At 56.8% G+C, this 19841-nt stretch overlaps 2 protein-coding genes across 5 annotated transcripts in view; one reads left to right on the forward strand and one right to left on the reverse strand.

Annotated features, from left to right (window-relative positions):
* DENND3 (DENN domain containing 3) overlaps nt 1–19841 on the forward strand; it is a 61641-nt gene that overhangs the window by 20768 nt on the left and 21032 nt on the right. For all 4 annotated transcript variants that reach the window (XM_023649021.2, XM_023649022.2, XM_005613316.4 and 1 more), the window contains 9 exons: nt 1341–1456; nt 5225–5380; nt 6892–6988; nt 8387–8490; nt 9023–9222; nt 11109–11630; nt 16948–17207; nt 18324–18494; nt 19580–19709. In XM_023649021.2, the coding sequence (XP_023504789.1) occupies nt 1341–1456; nt 5225–5380; nt 6892–6988; nt 8387–8490; nt 9023–9222; nt 11109–11630; nt 16948–17207; nt 18324–18494; nt 19580–19709 (1756 nt within the window). The remainder of the gene's footprint in view (nt 1–1340; nt 1457–5224; nt 5381–6891; nt 6989–8386; nt 8491–9022; nt 9223–11108; nt 11631–16947; nt 17208–18323; nt 18495–19579; nt 19710–19841) is intronic.
* SLC45A4 (solute carrier family 45 member 4) overlaps nt 16450–19841 on the reverse strand; it is a 129284-nt gene continuing 125892 nt past the window's right edge. The window contains exon 9 of the transcript XR_011421489.1: nt 16450–18599. The gene's annotated coding sequence lies outside the window, so the exon portion shown is untranslated. The remainder of the gene's footprint in view (nt 18600–19841) is intronic.

Raw genomic sequence — 19841 nt, forward strand, 5'->3', positions numbered from 1 at the left:
GTGGTTTCGATGTGCAATTCCCCAGTGACTGACGATGTTGATCACCTTTTCATGTGCTTATTGGCAATTGGTACCGGGTAGGTTTTCATTCACCTTTTTATTTTGAAAATTTGTAAGTGAGCACAAAAACAGAGAGAGGAGTAGGATGGATGCTGTGCACCCCTGCGGCTTCAGCAGTCGTCAGGAGCGGCCCCACTGCCCTGCTGTTCCCTGGAGCTTTTCAGGGCAAATTCTGGGAAGGCAGTAGGCTGTGCTGGGCCCAGGGCCCCTCCGCGGGAGGAGCCGGTGTCTCTGTTCTTGCCAAAGCGAGTGACTCACCAGGGGACAAACACACTTTGGGAAAAGGCCATTCGGACCTTCATGGAAGAAACGGAAAAACGTCACTCAGTCCACCTTGCAAATGAGAAAAAAACAGGCCATGCTCTGAAGTCTAAAGTTATGTTTCTTTTTTTAGTCATTAGGGAAAAAACCGTCTTCTCTCAGACCCTTCAGAAGGGAAACATTTGGGCGTGTTTACTTAACAATTCCCGGCAGCAGTCGTGAAGGAATGCCTTTTAGTGACTGACCCGTTCTGGCAGATTTCAGGTCCTAACTGAGGGCATGTTGGGGTGTGAATGTTGTCCGTGGTGCCGGGAGCTCGGAAGCTGCTGCACCATGACGAGCAGATGCTCGGCGTTCACGTTTATGGAGGGCGAGGCTGTTCCCTCGCCGGGTCGGTACTGGCTCTGCTGCCCTGAAGACTTGGTTTGTGCACAGTGCACGCAACATCGGACCCGGCATGCAAGCTGGGAGCGGGCACCTTCCGAGAGATTCAGCGTCACATTCCAGGGGCTGTTGAATTGCAGAACTCCAGTGCGAGTGTGACTCATTATTGGTGTGTTTTCCTGAAGATAAGACTTTTCAAGTCAACCATATACATATTTCAAAAGTTCTAAGTGTGTGTGGTCACTGAGCCCAGGACCCCACCCACGCTCTGAGGGGAGGGCTAGCTGGGCTGCTAAACTGACACATTGGGTGTTGAACGTCAGTGTGGCTCTCATCGGTTCTGGAATGTTCTCTCCAGGCTCCCTGAAGTAGTACATGCAGTGTTTGTATAAGGTAGGTGAGAGCCTGAAACTTGTGTTGGAATCTTGGCTCAAAGACGGAGGCATATTGAATCAAATTAGCGCGTTAATGTAACTCATGGTATACACTGCATTTTTCAGTAGAGATAATATAAGACTGTGTACATATTAAATAGGGTAATCTAATTAATGTTGACACTGAATGCAAAATGTATTTTTGTGTTTTCAAAGATGTATACAGATTCAGATTCTTACAGCAATCTTTACAACTTCTAGGAAGCTGATGGTTTAATTCTGATAAATATCGATAATGGGAGCATCACCTACTCCAGTGACGATGGCATTGACGTTCCCGACATCCCTCTCCTGGCGGCTCAGACGTTTATGCAGAGGTAAAGTTGGAAATAGTATGTGTTTGAAAGCATCTCTGTTCGGGTTCTATACTTGCCAATTCTGAGTATCTTTTCCAATCTTATATTACTGATAGATGTTTTATGTGTTTATAGTTTGGAAATTATTTATGAATATTTTAAAAGTCATTTGTCTTTATTCTCATCTTGCCTAAATAGTCATTATGGCCCTGCAGAATCAGGTGACAGTCACCTCCCCCGGGAAGCCTCGCTCGCCCTCTGTCCTGTGCCCCAGGGTCCTGTGCCTGTGGTCTTTGGAGTCCCTTCTTGTTCACTCGCTCACTCTCTCACTACACGTGTGTCCAGTGCCCCTCATAGGCCTCACCTCGGGCAGGATGTATGTACTATCGAGCAAAACAGACGTGGCTGGTCCTGTGGCGCTGGATCACGGCTGTTGATGGTTTTTTCCATCTCTCCTACCAAAGCTCATTGGGCTAGATCAGGCATCAGCAAACTTCTTCCAAAAAGGGCCAACTCATAAATGTTTTAGGCTTTGCAGGCCCTGTGGCGTCTGTTGCTCTGTGGAGAGGTTCGGTGGGGACGCTCTTACATGTGCTTCTTCTGGGGAGAGTGAGAGGGCTGTGGTTATAATTATCCAGGACGAAGGTGCATCCTGGTATGTCCAGCCACCCTGGGCGAGACCCAGGGGACAGGGCCGGGCAGACGCCAGCGGGTCATCACCGGGCTTCCTCCGGTTGTTCTGTGGGGCTCTTTTTTTTTCCCTTGGAATCTAATAAAATGGTAGCAGGAGAGATCCCGCCTTTAGTCCTCCCAGCCTGCAGGACAGACTGCAGTCAGACCTTGCGTGGGACTCGAGAAGTGACACGTGGTGCTGCTGGGCGACAGGGAGTAAGTGTAGCATCAGCTCTGTGGGTTCTTTGCAGGCAGCCGGGCCGTGCAGTGTCGAGACGCCGGTGATGCAGTTTCTGTTAAATCGGTGGTGCCTGGTTTCCCCTTTATTTTGTCTGTTTGTTGGGAGATCAGATGGGGGACAAGCAAGCGGGTGGTGTGTCTTGGCCTCCCCAGCTCAGCTTTTCTCCTTTCTTACCTGTGTATTAGTCAGCTCCATCTGCTATAACAAATGCCACTCAAGCAGCAGACATTAACTCTCTCCGTCCTGGAGGCTGGAAGTCTGAGACCAAGGCGTCGGCAGGGCTGGTTCCTCCTGAGGCCTCCCTTCTTGGTGTGTCGACGGCGTCTCCTCCCTATGTCCTCATGTGGTCGTCCCTCTGTGTGTGTCTGGGTCCTGATCTCCTCTTTTCATAAGGACACCAGTCAGACTGGGTCAGGGCCGCCCTGTGACCTCGTTTTACTTTAATCCCCTCTGTAAAGGCCCTCTCTCCTAATACAGTCACATTCTGAGGAACTAGGGGTTAGAACTCTAACATATAGATTTCGGGGGACCCAATTCAGCCCATAACACTCGGTATCAATTATTACTTCTACCTTGATGGTTTCTGCAAAATATACAGGAGTGCCACCTTTATCATTGTTCCTTCCATCTTAACAAGCTGGCCCGGTGGCATAGTGGTTGCGTTCATGCACTCTACTTTGGCAGCCCAGGGTTTGTGGGTTTGGATCCCGGGCACAGAGCTACATGCTGCTCATCAAGCCATGCTGTGGCAGTGTCCCACATGCAAAATAGAGGAAGATTGGCAACAAGTGTTAGCTCAGGGCCAGTCTTCCTCACCAAAAACAGAGAAACAAACAAACGAATGAAACTTTTAGGAGGCCTGCAGGCAGAGCGCAGGTGGAGTGCGTGTCCTCCTGTGGCTGTGAGCGTGGAGTCCCCAAGGGCTCTCCTGTGGCTGACTGCTTTGTGCTCCGGGTTCTCTATGTGAACCTGGAAGGTGAAACCCACATTCCTTACCGTCTGTTTACTTTCTGATAAGCCGAAGCTGCTGTCCCCTGCCTTTCAGAGGGTGACATGCCAGGGCTGACCTTTGCTGCCATTTGGAGGCGATGCCCATGTGTTCACTTTGGCAGAGTGTCCCCAGTAAGACGGGATTCCTTCCTCTGTCTGCGTGTGGTTGTTAGAATTCTAGAATGTACACCGAGGGTTGGATTCCTGGACCCCAAAGCAGTGGGATGTGCTGCCTCTTACGATCTCACCACAGGGCGCCGTGTTTTATAAATGTGAACTAACCCGTGTGCAGTTGGCGGCATGCTGCACAGACCGTGAACCTGGCGGTCAGTCTCCCACGGGGTTCCGGAGTGCCAGTGTGTCCACATGCGGTGTTTGCCTGGGAGGAACAAGAGGCAGGCACTCCTCTCCCCGAGACGCCCTGCTCCTAGTGGCCCTCTCTGCCCCACCGCTGTCTCCCTCCCCTTGCTCGGAAGTGTGTTTGCCCATCTTCCCTGCCCCGCCTGACCTCCTCGGGGACAGGGAGAGGGACCCCCAGCCCTCTTGGGGGGCGGTCAGCTCAGGGCTGTGCTGGCTGAGAGCCTGGGAGAGAGGAAAGGAGGGCTCCGGGGGAGGGGCCAGCCTTGTCCTGCCATGACGGATTGTCCCCACGCAGAAACTGGGGAGACTCTGCTGTAGGCAGCGCTGTGGCGTTATACGGGAGAGTCTGAAGCGCCATTCCCCGTGGCGTCCTGTGTTCTGCTGGGTGCACAGCCACCTGGCACAGACAGACAGCCACATCAGAGTGACTCACACTCCATCCTGGCGGGGTGGTGACCTGATGCAACGGCCGGGCTCAGCCAGGGCGGAAACGTCCTGTCTCCAGCAGCAGTTTCCCATGACCTGTGGGGTAAAGGCTGTGCCAGCCCTCAGACCCGGGCTCACCTCCCCTGGCCCTCATACTGGAGCCACGCTGGGCCCAGCAAGCCCCCTGCACCTGTGTAGGGCCTTCGGCGGCTGCCTGCCCCGCTGTCAGCTCACGGCCTTTCACCTTTCCGGTCCAGGGCCCTTGGAGAGGTCTCCTCCAGCCACCCAAACAGGCCATTTCCTGGCCATCACTCTATTTGGAGTCCCTGCTTCATATCCCCGTTACCTCATACTTTGTGATGCCTTTACCTGTTTTTCTGTTTCTTCTCACCTGAATGTAAGCCCCACATGAGGACTCTGCCCGTGTCCACCAGTGACCTGCACCCCCCCGCCATGGTGCCGGGTGTGTAGTCCCTTCCTGGTGGTTTCCAAAGTCGCATCTGGAAGCACAGCCTTGGGTCGTTGGGGAGGCCAGGGTCGAGTTTGAGGGCGGCACACAGACACAGAGATAGCTGTGCGTCCTCTGGGTCCTCCAGACCAGAGAGTGGCCGTCCCCTGCTGGGCCGAGAGTGGTGACACACAGGACGTTTGGTGCCTCCGAGCCTGCCCGGGCAGGGCGTGGGACAGGAAGCTGCCCGGTTGCCACACTGTCCCTCCCAGGATGCCCCAAGCCAGCAGGCAAGGGGGCGGCCTGAGCTGGAGACCCTTTGGCCGTCCTGGAAGGGGAGCGTGTGCCCTCGCCAGGCAGAGCATGGGGGACGGAATGGTTCAGCTCGGATAAAAATGTGCATGGTCCAAAGTCAAGGTCTTTGGGAGTTCTGCCCTAATTAGCTTTTTATGTTGGGAGCTGAATAAACTCTTCCAGGGGTATATTTTTAATGACCCCCCTAGAAGTTACTGATGGGTATTGTGAGCATCCTAAAAGTGTTAACGTACCTGGCAAGAGCGAGCCCCCTTCCTGGGGAGTTCTCCACTGCCAGTGAACAGTGGTCAGGCGGGGAAGCATGAGCCGTGGCCAGCGTCCGTCTGCTCCTCTCCAGGGTCCAGAGCCTTCAGCTGCATCACGAGCTGGACCTCGCTCACCTGGGCTCCATCACAGACCTGAATGAGGGGCGAGCCTGCAGGCGGGCCTGGCAGCAGACACTCAACCGCCAGATCCAGCAGATGACCCTGCAGCTGCTCGTCAGCATCTTCAGGTATTTAGAAAACATTTCCAGTGTCTGTAAAGGGTACCCAGCCAGCTCTCGGTTCCATGATGGCAGTGGCCCCCAAAGCTCAGGTCGCTGAAATTGACGATGGCCTCGTGAGAGAGGCCCCCGCCCCCACTCCACCCCCACCTCTCCTGCAAGTGACCACCTGCGGATGCTTGTGCTGGCTGCGGGCGCAGGGTCAGTCCAGCGTGGGGGACAGAAGGATCACTTCGGGAACGATGCCCACCCAAAGGAGAGCCGCCAGGCTGGAGCACTCAGGCTTCGCCCCTGCTGGAGAGCTTTCTCCTTTCTCTTCCTTCCTGTCATGCCGTCCTCAGCCGTCTCTTGCACGCTGTTGGGCACTAGCGCCTGAGCGAGGCTCGGTTAAGTAACTAGTGAAGCATGTTGATTTTGGCGTGCTATGGTCCGGGGCGTGGGTCGCTGTTTCTGGCCTGACTATGGGGTCGTTTCAGGAGTGTGTGATGAAGTTGTGTCTCCATTACACCACAGCTTTGTGAAGGAGTTATTTTTAGTGGAGAAGCCTTCAGGCCTTTTCTCTCTCGGGGCTCTTTCCTTTTGTCAGCGGGGGCTCTCTCTTCTCTCCTCTCCAGGCCGAGCGAGGGAAGGTGACGGCAGGGACCCTCCACCTGGGTGGGGTCTAGACCAGAGCTTGCAGACTGGACAGTACTCCGTGTGGTTATTTCAAAACCGGCATGTTAATGGCCATGTTGTTTTGATGTATATATTTGTATGAAGCAAATAATGTATTATGAAAAAAACGGGACAGTGTATTATGAACGGATTATGTGATCTCTTTGCTGAGAGCATAACTTGTGTGATCGTAGATCTGTTGTTTTCCTTTTGTTCTTTTAAGACCAAGTCTTTAATGAACGAGATTTTTTTGGTAATCTTTCACAAGCTTCGTGAGTTCATCCAAAGCAGGAAACATGATTCCAGATTATCAAACTCTATTTCCCTAGATGAAATAATCTTTCCTCCCCGATGGAAGGAACGGTGAACGTCCTACGTGTGGACGTGCCGTCCGGCCATGGAGTCCACTTGTCGAGCCTTGCTTTAGATCTGGGAGGTCAGCTGCCAGGTCCCCAGGGATTTATAGACAAGGAAGTGGGGCCCAGAGGTGAGCTGGCCTGTGGGGTCGGGCTGACGGCCAGTGGGGTGAGCGCTCGGAGTCGGGCGGCCCCTCCCGTGTCACTGCTCTGAACTCAGTTTGTTTGTGGGAGTGCGTACAGGTTATTGCGTCTTCATTGCCACGAGGACCTGGCTTGAAGGAGGAGACCGTGACCTTCCTCCTGGAGCTTCATTCCAGGTGGAGGGAGAAGCGGTGCTCCAGGTAACGCACAGTGTGTCCGAGCCGTGTCGTTCTGGGGTCAGAACGACCTGCAGAACGGGGCCTTCCAAAGCGTGCGTTCTCTCGTGGGTTTTCTGCTTCTGATAGCGAGGTGTTTTCCATGTATTTAAAAATGCTTCAGCACGGGGACTGTCTTTCTCTTGGTCAGGGAAGTGAAGAATCACTTGAATTACGAACATCGAGTGTTTAACAGTGAAGAGTTCCTCAAGACCAGAGCTCCAGGGGACCAGGAGTTCTATAAACAGGTAAGGCTGGTGGGGGGAGGAGTGTATTTGTCTGTGTGTGTTCCGTCTTTTATTAAGTGTAATAGCTTTTTTTTTTTTTTGGAGGAAGATTAGCCCTGAGCTAACATCTGCTGCCAATCCTCCTCTTTTTGCTGAGGAAGACTGGCCCTCAGCTAACATTCATGCCCGTCTTCCTCCACTTTATATGTGGGACGCCTGCCACAGCGTGGCTTGCCAAGCGGTGGCCTGGCTACCTCCACCACCTGTGGGCAGAGCACGGGCCACTCCTTTTCCCCCTGCAGGCTGGCAACAGCCATTGCATTCTCCATTCTCTTGCCATCGCTCCCTCCCTCCCCTCGCTTTCTAAAGTTTGGTTTGGCCCTGTGGCCTCTGTGTGTTCTTGATTGTTCTGTGGCTCGTGCAAGTGCAGTGCTGTCTGAATGGCTGCTGTGAGGACTCTTGGTAACCTGCTGTCCCCTTCACACCTCCCCGGGGGTGAGGGCCCCGCCATGTGCCAGCACCATGGGCTGCTGCCAGTAGGCGCCCCTGGAGGAAGGGCGTGGCAGAGGAGCCCAGGGAGCCCGCAGAGGGGCTCCAAGGGAAGCCTGGAACTCGCCGCATGGCCGCTGCATAGTCGTGACGGCCTGCAGGGGTCCGGAGGAGCCCCAGGAGCTCCCCGCAGCCCGCCAACCCCCCAGGGACTCCCATCTCGGTGCCCCTCTCTGTAGAAGGGGCCTCCCACCTACCCTCTGTGGCCAGTCCCTTCCTTCGTGTTTCTGCGGGCCTTTTGCACATGAGGTTCCAGCCCCCTCTTTGAGCCTGGGCCCCCGGAGGGGCTGTGGCCACTTGGCCCCCTCTCCTCGCCTGGGGTGTGCACGGCCTCATCCTCTCCAGGCCGCTCGCCCATGGGCCCACGGTCAGCAGAGCAGGGGTCATGGGGACAACGAGCCAGCTGTTGGAGGGTCTCGTTCTATACTGAGAGCCGGCAGCCGTGGTGGCGGGAGCCGAGCACAGGCCGGGACCGCAGCGGGAGGGCAGACGGCGCTGGCTGGGAGGTACGGGGCTGGGGCGGGGCCGCGGGGCTGGGACCCCAGAACCTGTGCCAAGCTCGGAGGCTGGGGCTGTCGCTGCCGTGGGCGCGAGGTGGTTTGGGTGTTTGAGCTCTGAGATTTTCCAATGCGAAGAGTGGCCCGTTCTCAGGCCTGCTGGCGAGGAACTGAGGGCCAGCCTTATAGTAGGTTATGGTGAACTGGGGAAGCCACCTGTGTTAGGAACTCGCACCCGGAGGAGCTGGGTGTGGTGAGAGGCTTTGGGGGCTCGGGGAAGGGAGCCTCAGGCGGCTGCCGCGGGCGCCCTGGACCCCTGAGAAGAGAGGAGCGCAGGCGCGTGACAGTGACCTGCATTCACGGCCTCTTTCAGGTTCTGGAGACCTACATGTTTCATTCTTTCCTCAAAGCCCGGCTCAGCAGGAGGCTGGACGCCTTCGCTCAGATGGACCTTAGCACGCAGTCGGAAGAAGACAGGTACCCTCGTCAGCGCGTCCTGGATGCTCGGCTCTGGGGGGATCCAGGTGCTCACGTAGCATGGTTTTGTCTGGACGGACAAACGATAAATTCAGTCGGAAAAGTCTCGGTTAGAAATGCGTGATGACTGGGTAACGGGCTCCCCTCCGTGGTCCGTGTCTTTCTGTCTCGGGGATTCTCTGACCGTGCCTGACACTCACACCTTCCCTGCATCTGCCCTCCGGGTCTGCGCTCGGGCTGCCCTCTTCCCGTCTTCCTTCTCTCTCTTTCCCACTCTCACCTGTCCCCAAGCCTGCTTTCCACCTCTGCTGAGATGCTTTTCCTGAAATCCTCAAACATTCCTTTCCTTGAGGTCTCTTTGGGGGCACGGTCTGTCCTCCAGCCTTTAGTTCAACATGCGGGGAGATTCAGACAGCTGCCTCCCGCTCTGTTTTCCACCGGTGGGTGAGAATATCAGAGAAATGCTTAGTTGAGGCTTATTCTTAATCAATATTGTGTCTATACGGTAAAGCATTGCTTTTTTCTACCCCAGAATTAATGGGATGCTTCTAAGTCCCAGAAGACCGACAATTGAGAAAATGGCCTCGCGCAAAGCCTCGGCCTCGCACACCACTCACCGGCGCATGGTGGTCAGCATGCCCAACCTGCAGGACATCGCGCCTCCCGAGCTGCCGCCCCGCAACTCGTCGCTGCGGAAAGTGGACACCGGGGATTGCAGAAGCAGCAGCACAGGTGACAAGCCACTCCCCTCTGTGGCGCTGTCTCAGTCACTCAACCTGACGTTGCAAGTCATGGAAAGAAACCGCAGCTTGTTCCAGAAGGGAGTGTGTTTGGGGCTTTTTAGCAGTTTAATTATTTGAAATATTTTTAGAATATTCTTTTTGCAAACTGGTCGTTATAAAAATTCTTTCTCGTCTGTTTTCCATCACCCAGTCTTGCCGCTAAAGATGACAGCTACACGCAGGTCTGGTGTCTTTCGCATGCATACATACATGCGTGTGTGTGCATGTGTATGCATGTGTGTGTGTGAGTATACATAAGATGTGTGTCTACACGCGTCCATGTTTAGTGGGAGACATGACTGTTAGGCCCCAGTGAGTGCCAAGCCGTTTCTATATCCTGGGGGTGCAGGGAAGCCAGCACCCCGCCATGGAGCCGACGTGGCTGAGGCAAAGGCAGGTGATAAACAGATAAACACCAGGGCATTCAGTGTCCTACACGAAGGAAGTGGGGTCAGGGACAGTGAAGGGTGGGGCTCTGAGTGCGGAAGTGACATTTTGGCAGAGATGTGAGTGAAGGGAGACACGAGCCACGTGGCCCTGGAGGAGGCGTGCTCCAGCAGAGGGAGGGCAAGAGCCCCGCACAGCGCTGTGCCGCAGCGGCCGCGTTTCTGAAGCACATTGGTGGGCACAGCTCTCAGTGTTGGCTGGGAGTTTCCCCGGCATGTAAATTGTGTAAACCCCGTCTGCACGTGTGTGAGCCCATCTTGTTGCCGTGTAAGCTGCAGCCGAGCATGTGACGTGTGACGTCGGTCATTTATAATCAGGGTCCCTCTCCATGCAGTTGCAGGATGGAATTGCACTCTGTCCATAGTGGACAGGAAGAAATTGTGGGGAGGCCAGGCGCCGTGAGCCACACGGGCCCCCTGGTGGCCGCTGACTCAGTCTAAGGCACTGGGGACCAATTGGTGCCTCCTGATGAACGCAGGAGAGCTGGAGGCTCAGTGAGGAGCACACTGCTGACACCAGGAGGGGCCCCGAGTTTACGTGAAAAGAGCGTAACGACAGAGCAAGCATCTGGAGGCGACGGCCGGCCGGGTCTGAGTCCCTGCACAGCTGCTGCCTGGCTGTGTGACCCTGGGCAGGCCACTTTACCTCTCTGGGCCTGCCCTTCCGCTTCTGTAAACCCAGTGCCACCTTTCACTCCTCGCTATGGGAACGTGTTCTGCTCTCTGCCCTCTGAGCCTTCGCCTGCCAGCCCGCTGTGTGCCCAGGCTGCTCCCTCCTCCAGGCTCATGGCTGAGACCCCCCCTCCCTGGGCAAGCTGCCTCCCTGCTGGGCTGGCCTGCCGTGCTCCCTGGAGCTCCCGGGAGAGGAGGAGCTCTGGCCGACCCGGGAGGCCCTTCGGTGCTGTTTGTTGGAGGAGCTGGTGTGAGGCCCTCCTGGTTTGGGTTTGGCACTCAGTGTCTGTCCCTGGGGCTAGTGGGAGCCTCAGTCTCCCCATCTGTAAGATGGGAAGCGAGACGATGCCCGTTTCACAGCTTGGCTGGTGAGGTGAATGGAACAGTTCTTTCCCAGGGCTCAGCCCTGCCCGGCGGGTACATCTTGCTTCGGTTGTTAGTGTAATCCTCCAGCAGACTCCCTACCAGGGGATCCAGTCTAACGTTAGTAGTTATAGCAAATAAAATAACTCAGTATTCCCCTGGTGCCGTGGAGGCACAGCGAGGGCTCCTCGTTCAGCATGGGGGCTCCTGGAGCTTTCTGGAAGAGGCACGCAAGGTCTTGCTTTGAGTTGCACGGAAGGCCCGGAAATGTGGACCTGGACGAAATGGGATGGGAACACATGTGCATTTTTAAGGTCTGCGCTAATTATCTGCTTATTTTCCTTTCACTCTTCAGTTCTGAATGTGAGCCCTACGACGACATACACGTTCAAGCTGCCGGAAATCCACTTCCCCCTGGTGGGCCAGTGCGTCCAGGCCTATTACTGTGACTGCGTCAGCCTGCTGAGTAAAGCCATGAGCTTCCTGGCTCCCGAGAGCTCCGTGCTCCTGGCCCGCTACTTCTACCTCCGCGGGCTGGTTCACCTGATGCAAGGACAGCTGCTGGGCGCCCTCCTGGACTTCCAGAGTCTGTACAAAACCGACGTGCGGATCTTTCCTGCCGACCTTGTTAAGAGGACCGTGGACTCCATGTCGGCCCCCGAGCGCGCCCAGGCCGAGCAGACCCCTGAGCTGAGGAGGCTCATCAGCGAGGTCATGGACAAGGCCGGGGAGGCCCCCAAGGCGGATGACCGCGTCAAGAACTTCGAGCTGCCCAAGAAGCACATGCAGCTGGACGATTTCGTGAAGCGGGTTCAGGAATCGGGCATCGTGAAGGACATCGGCACCATCCACCGGCTCTTTGAGGCGTTGACCGTAGGTAAGAGCACGGATGCCCAGATCGTATGGTTTAAGTTCTTGAGGACGAGTCAGTGGCGGCTTGGTACGAGCCCTGTGGCGCGAGGGCTTTGCCACCACTCTGGGCACTTTGGGCACAGGAGGCCCGGCCGAGCCTCAGGACAGCTGTCCTCCCCCGGCGATGTCTGACAATGCAGCCGCCGCCCAGGCCGCTCTCCTGACCCCAGCTCTGGGGGGTGGGAAGGCTCCAGGGAAGCTGGATGGGAGACCAGGAAGCCTCTGCAGGTCTCTCCTGTCCCTCGGGATCTGCCCGTCATGTGACGATCCCTTCCCAAATGCAGGACCACGCATCCGCAGAGTACTCTGGCCACACCTGGCGGCACAGACAGCGAGACAGACTCCAGGCCCGCATTTCGGGAATGCTGCGTTCCCTCACATTCTGTCTTGTCGGTTTAGGCTCCTTCCCACCCCTCCCTCCTCAAAGGGACTGCTCCCCCCAACTCGAGCCTTCCCTTCTGGCCACGTTTATATGCATTTACTGCCAATAGACATGTCCAAAAGCGGGGCCTGGGTGTTGTCTGTTTTTAAACTGTGCGTGAGCTGTGTCCTGTTGTGGGTGTCGGTCTGCGCTATTTTGCTCACGCTTTGTTGTCAGGATGGACCCGCATTGGTGCGCAGCTCTCCTTCTTTACTCGCTTTGCTGCCGACAGCACTGGGCCGTGAGCATCTCTGTGCACCACGGGCAGGGGGCCCGTGCGTCTGCCTTTTTGAATGTGACATGGCGTTGCGCTGCCTGTTTCTGTGGGTGCCCATGCATAGGGTTCTTGAGGATTTGCGCCGAGAAGCTTGTTTTGGGGTGCAAGTGCCGTCGTCCTCGCTGCTGGCTGCCCGCGGCCCTGGGTACACCCCCGCCAGCAGCCTGAGGGTGCTTGGGGTGACGAGCGTGACATGATGTTGTTCACAGGACGTCAGCGCTTATGCTCGTGGGCCATTCTGGCTTCTCCCTCTGAGCTGCCTTTTCAGGTTTTGCCATGTTTGTGTCGGGGTATTTCCTTTCCCATCTGATGTGCAGGAGCTGTCACGTGCCCTGGAAGGGTCGTCCCTTGCTGATGACACACGGCGGCATCTCTCCCTGGTTACTGCACGGAGACCACAGAACGTGGCTTCCCTTTGGTTTCTCGTCTGTGGCCTCTTCGGGCAGACTCGGCAGCGTGTGGCAGCGTCTCCACATGCACGTGCTGTCCGTCTTCCTCCAGGCAGAGGTGGCGGATCATTTGTTCACGGGTCCCAGTTAGTCGGCCTGACCAAGGTGCCAGCTCGTCTGGCACTCACTGGTCACCTCCACCTGCCGTGCTTTGGGAAGGCTGAAAAGGAACCACACCACCTTGGCCGAGCAGGACATGGTGGAGCTCGTCTCACTGGGCATCTGTGGGGCCATCAGCGCCACCCAGGAGACACCCTTGGGGCGGGACAGCGTGGGAGGATGGGCCGTGTCCCGGGGAGTCTGAGGTCCTCACAGAGACACCTGAGTAACAGTGCTGGGGGCTGCTGGGAAGTGGAAGCGTGGGCGCCTTGGGGCTCCCCACCTCTCAAAGGAGGCCCTGCCCTTCCCTCCCGGGGACCTTGACGAGGATATGAGTGCCCCGCCAGGTCAGCCTTAGGCCTGACATGCCGCAGCACAAAGCCGCTGGGCTTGTTGTTGTCGTGTGACAGGACGTCCAGAGCATGCTGGGCAGCTCGACGTCATGGTGACCAGGCCCCACAGTCACCTTTGCTCCCCTCCATGGCCTGTTGTTTCCCAGTCACAGATGGCTGGTGGCCCTGGGCGTCTGTTTTCCCGGCAGGAAGAAGAGGCTCTGTTCCCCCGGCTCTCACCTCTCCTTGGCCAGGAACGTGTCCCACGGCGCCGGCTGTGGGGAGCCTGGGATGCGTGGCTTTATGGCGGGACATATGGGCCCTGTCCAGCAGTCCCAGACTTACGTTAGAAGGGTCATCGAGAGGACATCCTGGGAGGGCATCAGCAGACTTGACCACGATGATAGTGCCATCGACGGCCCTGGGTCACTTTGGCTCTGTAATTGCAAACGGGTCAGCTAATGGGCGTGTGAGCCAGCGTGACGCAGCAGCAGGCGCAGGTTTTGGCCTCACGGCCGTGTGTTAAAGAGCAGCATGAAGCCACAGCTGAATGTCGCCCTCTTGGAAGGAGCTGACGTGGTGCAAGGATTCACTGAGTTTACTCAATGAGTTACCGTACAGTTTCATCACTACACATTGTAACAGTCACACATTTCAAAGTCCAGTATTCATGGTGCAGGCCTGTGTGTTCGCAGGGCAGCTGCTGCCAAGCTGGCTCCAGGGAGGGAGGCTGCCGTGAGTATGGCCATGCGGGAGGCGGGCCCCCGTGACGCTGCCTCCTCCCGCACATGAGCTGGGGGATTGTGTTGGAGGCGTGGTGACAGGGTACAGGGGGGAGCAGTTGGCGTTTTTGTGCAGAATTGGAGACACATGAAGAATGGGTGTTCTCTCCACCTGGATGTGTGCAATGGCTGTGGATGTACACGTGTGCACAATGGCCACAGGTGTGCACAGTGGCAGTTGCTGTGCGTGGCAACTGTGTGCATGGAGTTCACAGATGTGCACAGTGGCTGCAGGTGTGCACGGCAGCCTTGGGTGTGCGCCGCCTGGTCCTGTTGCAGCCCTGGTGGGTCTGGTGTCCACAGGCCCACCGGAGCCATGAGGGCTGCTCCTGCCGCGGGCCACCCTGGTTTCTCTGCCCGGCCCTGGTCGGGGCCTTCTGGAGCCCACGAGCCCACCTCACATCTGAGGCCGCAGCCACGTCTGTCTGAGAGGAAGCTGTCTCGGGTTCTGGTGACACGTGCTCTGCTCTGTGTAGCCCCATAACTCTGCAGGGGCCCGGACAGCAGGCAGCTTTGTCCCGAGTGACGGGGGGACAGGCCACTTGGCCCAGGCTCCACCCCAGGAGTCCTCCCACTCTGGCTTTCATTAATTAATGACTTTGCCTCTCTCTCTTTCTCGTTTCACCTCTTGCTTCCCATTTCTTGGGCTTTTCCTTGCTTGCATATTTAGACTAAACGTCTTCTTACGTGAGGTCCAGCAGAAATAGCAAAGGCTCCGGAATAAAGCACAGCTGCTCAGGACCACTGGCACGTGTGGACCCAGGAGCCCGGTCGGAGGCAGCTGCACTGAGCAGCATTTCTAGAACACAACAGGGCTCCGTGAACCATGTTGTGGGGTCAGGGGCATGACCCGCATGCACTCTGGTGGCCCGCTGCCCAGCGCAGGGGACGTGGGGTCCCGTCCACTGGGGCAGATGCCAGCATACTCATGCTTCGTCTTCTTCAGTGACTTATTTTTAAAAATGTAGATAGGGACGCATAGACACCCACCGCTGTGTGTTTCTTCTCTGTTTGGACCCAGTGACTTTAAAACGTGGAACAGATATGTAAGTAGTATACAACCACGGTCAGCCATCAGAAATAAGGAGAGCGACAGCGACAGCACTGACTCAAACCCCGGCTGGCGCCTGCACGTTGTAGTGGCAACGAAGCCCCTGCCTTTCTGGTTCAAGTCTTAATTCCGACACGCTCAGCCGTTCTTCCCACGGAGAAGCGAATGTCCCGGCCTTGGCCTTGGCCAGGACCGCCTCCTGTCCTGCCCCGTCGCAGCGCCCTCCTGCTCGCTGGCCGCCTGCGGATGGCGGCCCTGACTGCTCAGCTGAGCCAGGCTCAGTTGTGGCCACGATTGCAAATTCCCCGGGGAACTGTCACCCTCAACACAGTGTTATGGAACCAGGGCAGGGACGTGGCCACACCGGGGCTTTCAGGACATCCTTTGGTCATTCCACATCCGGCCTCCAGCCGTGCTGGGGATGGGGAGGACACGGTTCCTGCCGTCCCAAGCAGGGCGCCAGCAGGGCAGGCAGACGCGAACTCGCAGAGTAGGATGGCGTTGGGGTGAGGCCGTCTGCCTGACCCCAGGGCCCAGCTGCGCACTTACCCACCTGCCAGCTAGGGCTTGCCTCCCCGTGCCTCAGTTTCCCTGATAATGGTGCCTGCCTTGTGAGGTGGTTGGGAGCATTAATTGGGACGCTGTGTAGAGCGGTGTATAGGAGGTGTCATTCAACGTGATAAGGGAAGTGCATGTGCAGCTCGGTGGCCGTGTGGCCGGGAAGACTGCCTTGTTAGAGAATGGGGCACGTGAGGTGTTTTCTCTGGGTCTTGCAGAATGGGTAGGAGTTTTCTGGCCCAAATACTCTGGACCAGCGTGTGCAGAGGCGTGCAACAGCACGGCCTGTTTCAGAACCTCCTTGGTATGATTGGAACGTTGGGGCGTGAGGGGCGGGGGGCCTGATCCTGGAGGAATTTGGGGCCTGGTGTGGATGAGGAGCCCTGGAGTGTTTGAACGAGAGAGCAGGAGCTCCTGCTTGCGTCTTAGAAAAGTCATTCCGGGCGCCGAGAGATGCAGGCTGGGAGTGGGGGCAGCTCTGCAGGCAGGGCCATCGGGACGCTACGGGGCTGCTGTGTGACAGAGGGTAGGAGAGGAGCAGCCGGATCTGGGCATGGATGGGAGGGAGAAGGGAGTAGAGGCGAGCACAGATACAGGGACACGTCGGGGGTTACTCTGGGCAGGGCTTCTTAGTAGCGGGCTGGGGTGGGCCCATCTCCACCTGCGGGTGAGGAGGCAGGGGCGTCCACAGCTTGCCTGCAGTCGTGCTGCTGCATGGTAGCGAAACTGGGCTTCCGACTTGGGTCTCTCTGACTTCAGGGCCCACGAATATTGGATGTTTGGAAAGGTTACCGCATCAGTTAAGATCATCTGGGTTACACATAATAAAAGTAATTTATTTGCTCACAGAACCAAACAATATAGAGATAGATCTTGCCAGCGTCAGGCAAGGCTTGATCCAGTGGCCTAGGTGTGTCACCAGGGATCTGGTCTCTTTAGCTTCACCCAAGGACTAGCTCCCCTCGTGGCCCCAGGATGGCTGCCAGCAGTTGTAGTGGTGGCACAGGTCTTTGCCACCATATGAAGAGTGTCCTTGTCCCAGTGTCCCCAGCTGGTGTCCTTAGAGTTGCTGTGACTGCCTGGCTCAAGTCACACGGCGATCCCCATCCCGGGGTCAGGGGCTGGAGAGGGCGGACGGGCTGGGCCTGGATGCAGTGCCCTCTGTGGGCACCTGCGCTGCCTGGGGAGGGAGGGGTGGTTTGGTCCAGGCAGACTTAAGCACTGGCGCCACCTGCCGCCTCGCTCGGGTAATGCGCTCTTTACCCGTGCTGCGTGTGGCTGTAAGAAATCTCTCTTTTCTTTATAAAACCAAGGGCACCAGAAACAGATCGACCCAGAAACGTTCAGGGATTTCTACACCTGCTGGAAGGAGACGGAAGCGGAGGCCCAGGAGGTCGTTCTGCCGCCGTCCGTGATGGAACACCTGGATAAAAACGAGTGTGTCTATAAGCTGTCGAGCTCCGTCAAGACCAACCGTGGCGTGGGCAAGATCGCCATGACGCAGAAGCGCCTGTTCCTCCTGACCGAAGGCAGGCCGGGCTACGTGGAGATTTCCACCTTCCGAAACATAGAGGTAAGACGCGCTGGGGCGCGCCCTGCTCCGGACCCCTCCCGCTGTGCCATGGACCTGCCGGAGACCCGGCCTGCCTCAGTTTGCTCATCTGCAGAGCGGGAATAATCAGGGTGCCTTCCCAATGGGCTTGCTGGGAGGGTTGAATAGACAGACTCAGTGCGCAACGTGCCCAGAGCAGGAAGCGCTCGTCTGTAGCTGATGTCCTGACCCGACTGACGTGTGTCTGGGAGAGGAAGTGGAAGCGAGGCGGGCATGCGCCTTGGCTGACCTTCTAATTAGAGAAAAATGTGAGAAGCACAGGAATGAATTCATCCACAAGGCGTTTGTGGAGAAACTGCCGCGTGGCAGCCGCTGGGCGCTGGTGTCCCCCACATCTCCCAAGCAGGTTCCCAGCGGCCTGCTGGTTTATCCTATGGCAACTCAAGATGCCTGTTCTGTCTTCAAGGGAGTCCTTCTCCCCACGGAGGAAATCTGAAGGGAGATCGTGGCTCATCTGAGGCCTTACATCTATTTTCCCAAATTTGTACGAGGCATGTGAGGGGCGTTCACTCGGCCACTGACTGTTCAGAGATGGGAAAGGCGGTAAACCCGTGGTGAACGCGGGACCAGAGGACCCCACCTGGCGCTGCTTTCCCTCAGTTTCCCCCGCACCTGCTTTGACAGACGTCCTCCTAGGACTCCGAAGAGAGGGAAATAGTTAAGGAGGTGAAAGATGAGCTGCCTTGAAACGCGGTGACTGCGTCCATTTGGGTGGGAGAGTGGCTGTGCTGCTCACGGCGCAGACCCACCGTCCACCGGGAGCCGTGCTGAGCTCTCAGACCCCAGCTCGTGACCCTCCACTCCAGCTGGGGACCCCCCCAACCCCAGCTCTGGGCCCAGCCCCAGGGCTCTGTCCGGGCTCTCCAGGGTGGCCCCTCGCCCTCCTGGGCTGCCTGCACGTCGGGACGTCAGCCAAGCGCCCCGGCAGGTCCCCTGGACGTGTGCAGACGAGGACAGCAGTGGTCACAGCCCGCCGCCCCTCGCTTTCAGACCTGCCATCGCCGCCTCTCTCATCAATCCCAGCGTCCCTTGCGATGTCATTCTACTTACCTTCCTTCTCTTTTTCTGCCTCTTTAGGAAGTCAGAAGTACCACAGTAGCTTTTCTGGTGCTGAGAATACCCACATTAAAAATTAAAATGGTGTCTAAGAAAGAAGTCTTTGAAGCTAATCTTAAGACGGAGTGTGACCTGTGGCACCTGATGGTGAAGGAGATGTGGGCTGGGAAGAAGCTGGCCGATGACCACAAGGTCTGGAAAGCACTGTCCCTTTATCCTGATTTGAGGCTCGCCTCGTCCTGCCCGTGTCTCTGTGATGACGCTCGGCCCGTAGAGCTCGGGGGCTCGGGCTTGGTCCTGTGGGCAGGATAAGGTGAATTACACGGGGGCTTGTCAGAAGGCGCTGAAGATGCTGTGGTTTGTGTGACCCAGCAGGAGGCCTCGTGGCGTTTGGGGAAGCCGTGGTGAGCAAACCCAGCAGCCGGCAGAGCGGTGTGGATAGACCGCGGGGCCGGCCACTCTGTGTTCCCCTCGTCCCCCCTCCCCACCCACCGTGGAGCGAGGCAGCAGACGGAGGCCCTATGGGGGAACAGAGTTCTGTGTCTGAATGGCAAGACAGGAAAACCCATAACAGGATGGGCAAAGGGTGTGAACAGGGAGCTCCCACACGGGCCCAGTTCAGAGGGTAGAAAGCGGTGCACAGCCGCGGATCACGAGAGGCACCGGGAGGGCGGCAGCCGCCACAGGGGCGCCTGTCAGGAAGGACACTGTGTCCAGTGGCGGGAGAGCTGCCGTGCGTGACGGGGTGTTCCCAGTCACTGGGGGAGCTCGAGGCCGCAGACGTGAGCGGCTGTTTCTGTTTGGCGTGGGAAGAGGGCGTAGGTCCCTTCTAAGGTTCCAGTATTCCATGCCTTTTGGGCCTGCCCTCTGGTTTTATGTCCACTGGGTTATTTAGCACAAACCAGCCCAGTCAGACTAAAGCCCGTGGGCCTGGGGACCGTCCGCGAGGCAGGTGTTGACACACACATCTACATGGGCCCATTCGTTCGCGTAGTCTGGCTGCTTTCGAGCGGCCGCAGCAGAGCTGAGCAGTCGGGACACAGATTGTGTATTCACTGCCTGGCCCTTCATAGAAAATGTTGACCGACCCTGGTATAAACAATCAATATTTGCCTTAACTAAGAGAAAAATAATTACGTGACATCAAATCCAAATTTAAACTCTTCCTGTTACTTTGAAAAAACACGCACCTTTAAAAGAATTGTTTTATGTAACGTAACAGAGTCTTAGCCTGAAGGATTTCGGTGACTGTTGAAACGAATGTGTTTCTCCCGCAGGACCCCCAGTACGTCCAGCAGGCGCTGACCCACGTCTTGCTGATGGACGCCGTCGTGGGCACGCTGCAGTCGCCCGGCGCCATTTATGCTGCCTCCAAATTGTCGTACTTTGATAAGATGAAGAACGAAAGTAAGTCAAGCCCGTGTTTGACAGAGCTTCGGTGTCTTGAACTCGTTTTGAGTGATTTTCGTCCGGTTGACATTTGTTTTATGAGTTAGAACCCATCCCACATTTCTCAAATTTTTTTTTTATACTTTTAAA

The sequence above is a fragment of the Equus caballus genome, chromosome 9 (genome assembly GCF_041296265.1).
Source record: "Equus caballus isolate H_3958 breed thoroughbred chromosome 9, TB-T2T, whole genome shotgun sequence".
In the NCBI taxonomy this organism is placed as follows: Eukaryota; Metazoa; Chordata; class Mammalia; order Perissodactyla; family Equidae; genus Equus; species Equus caballus.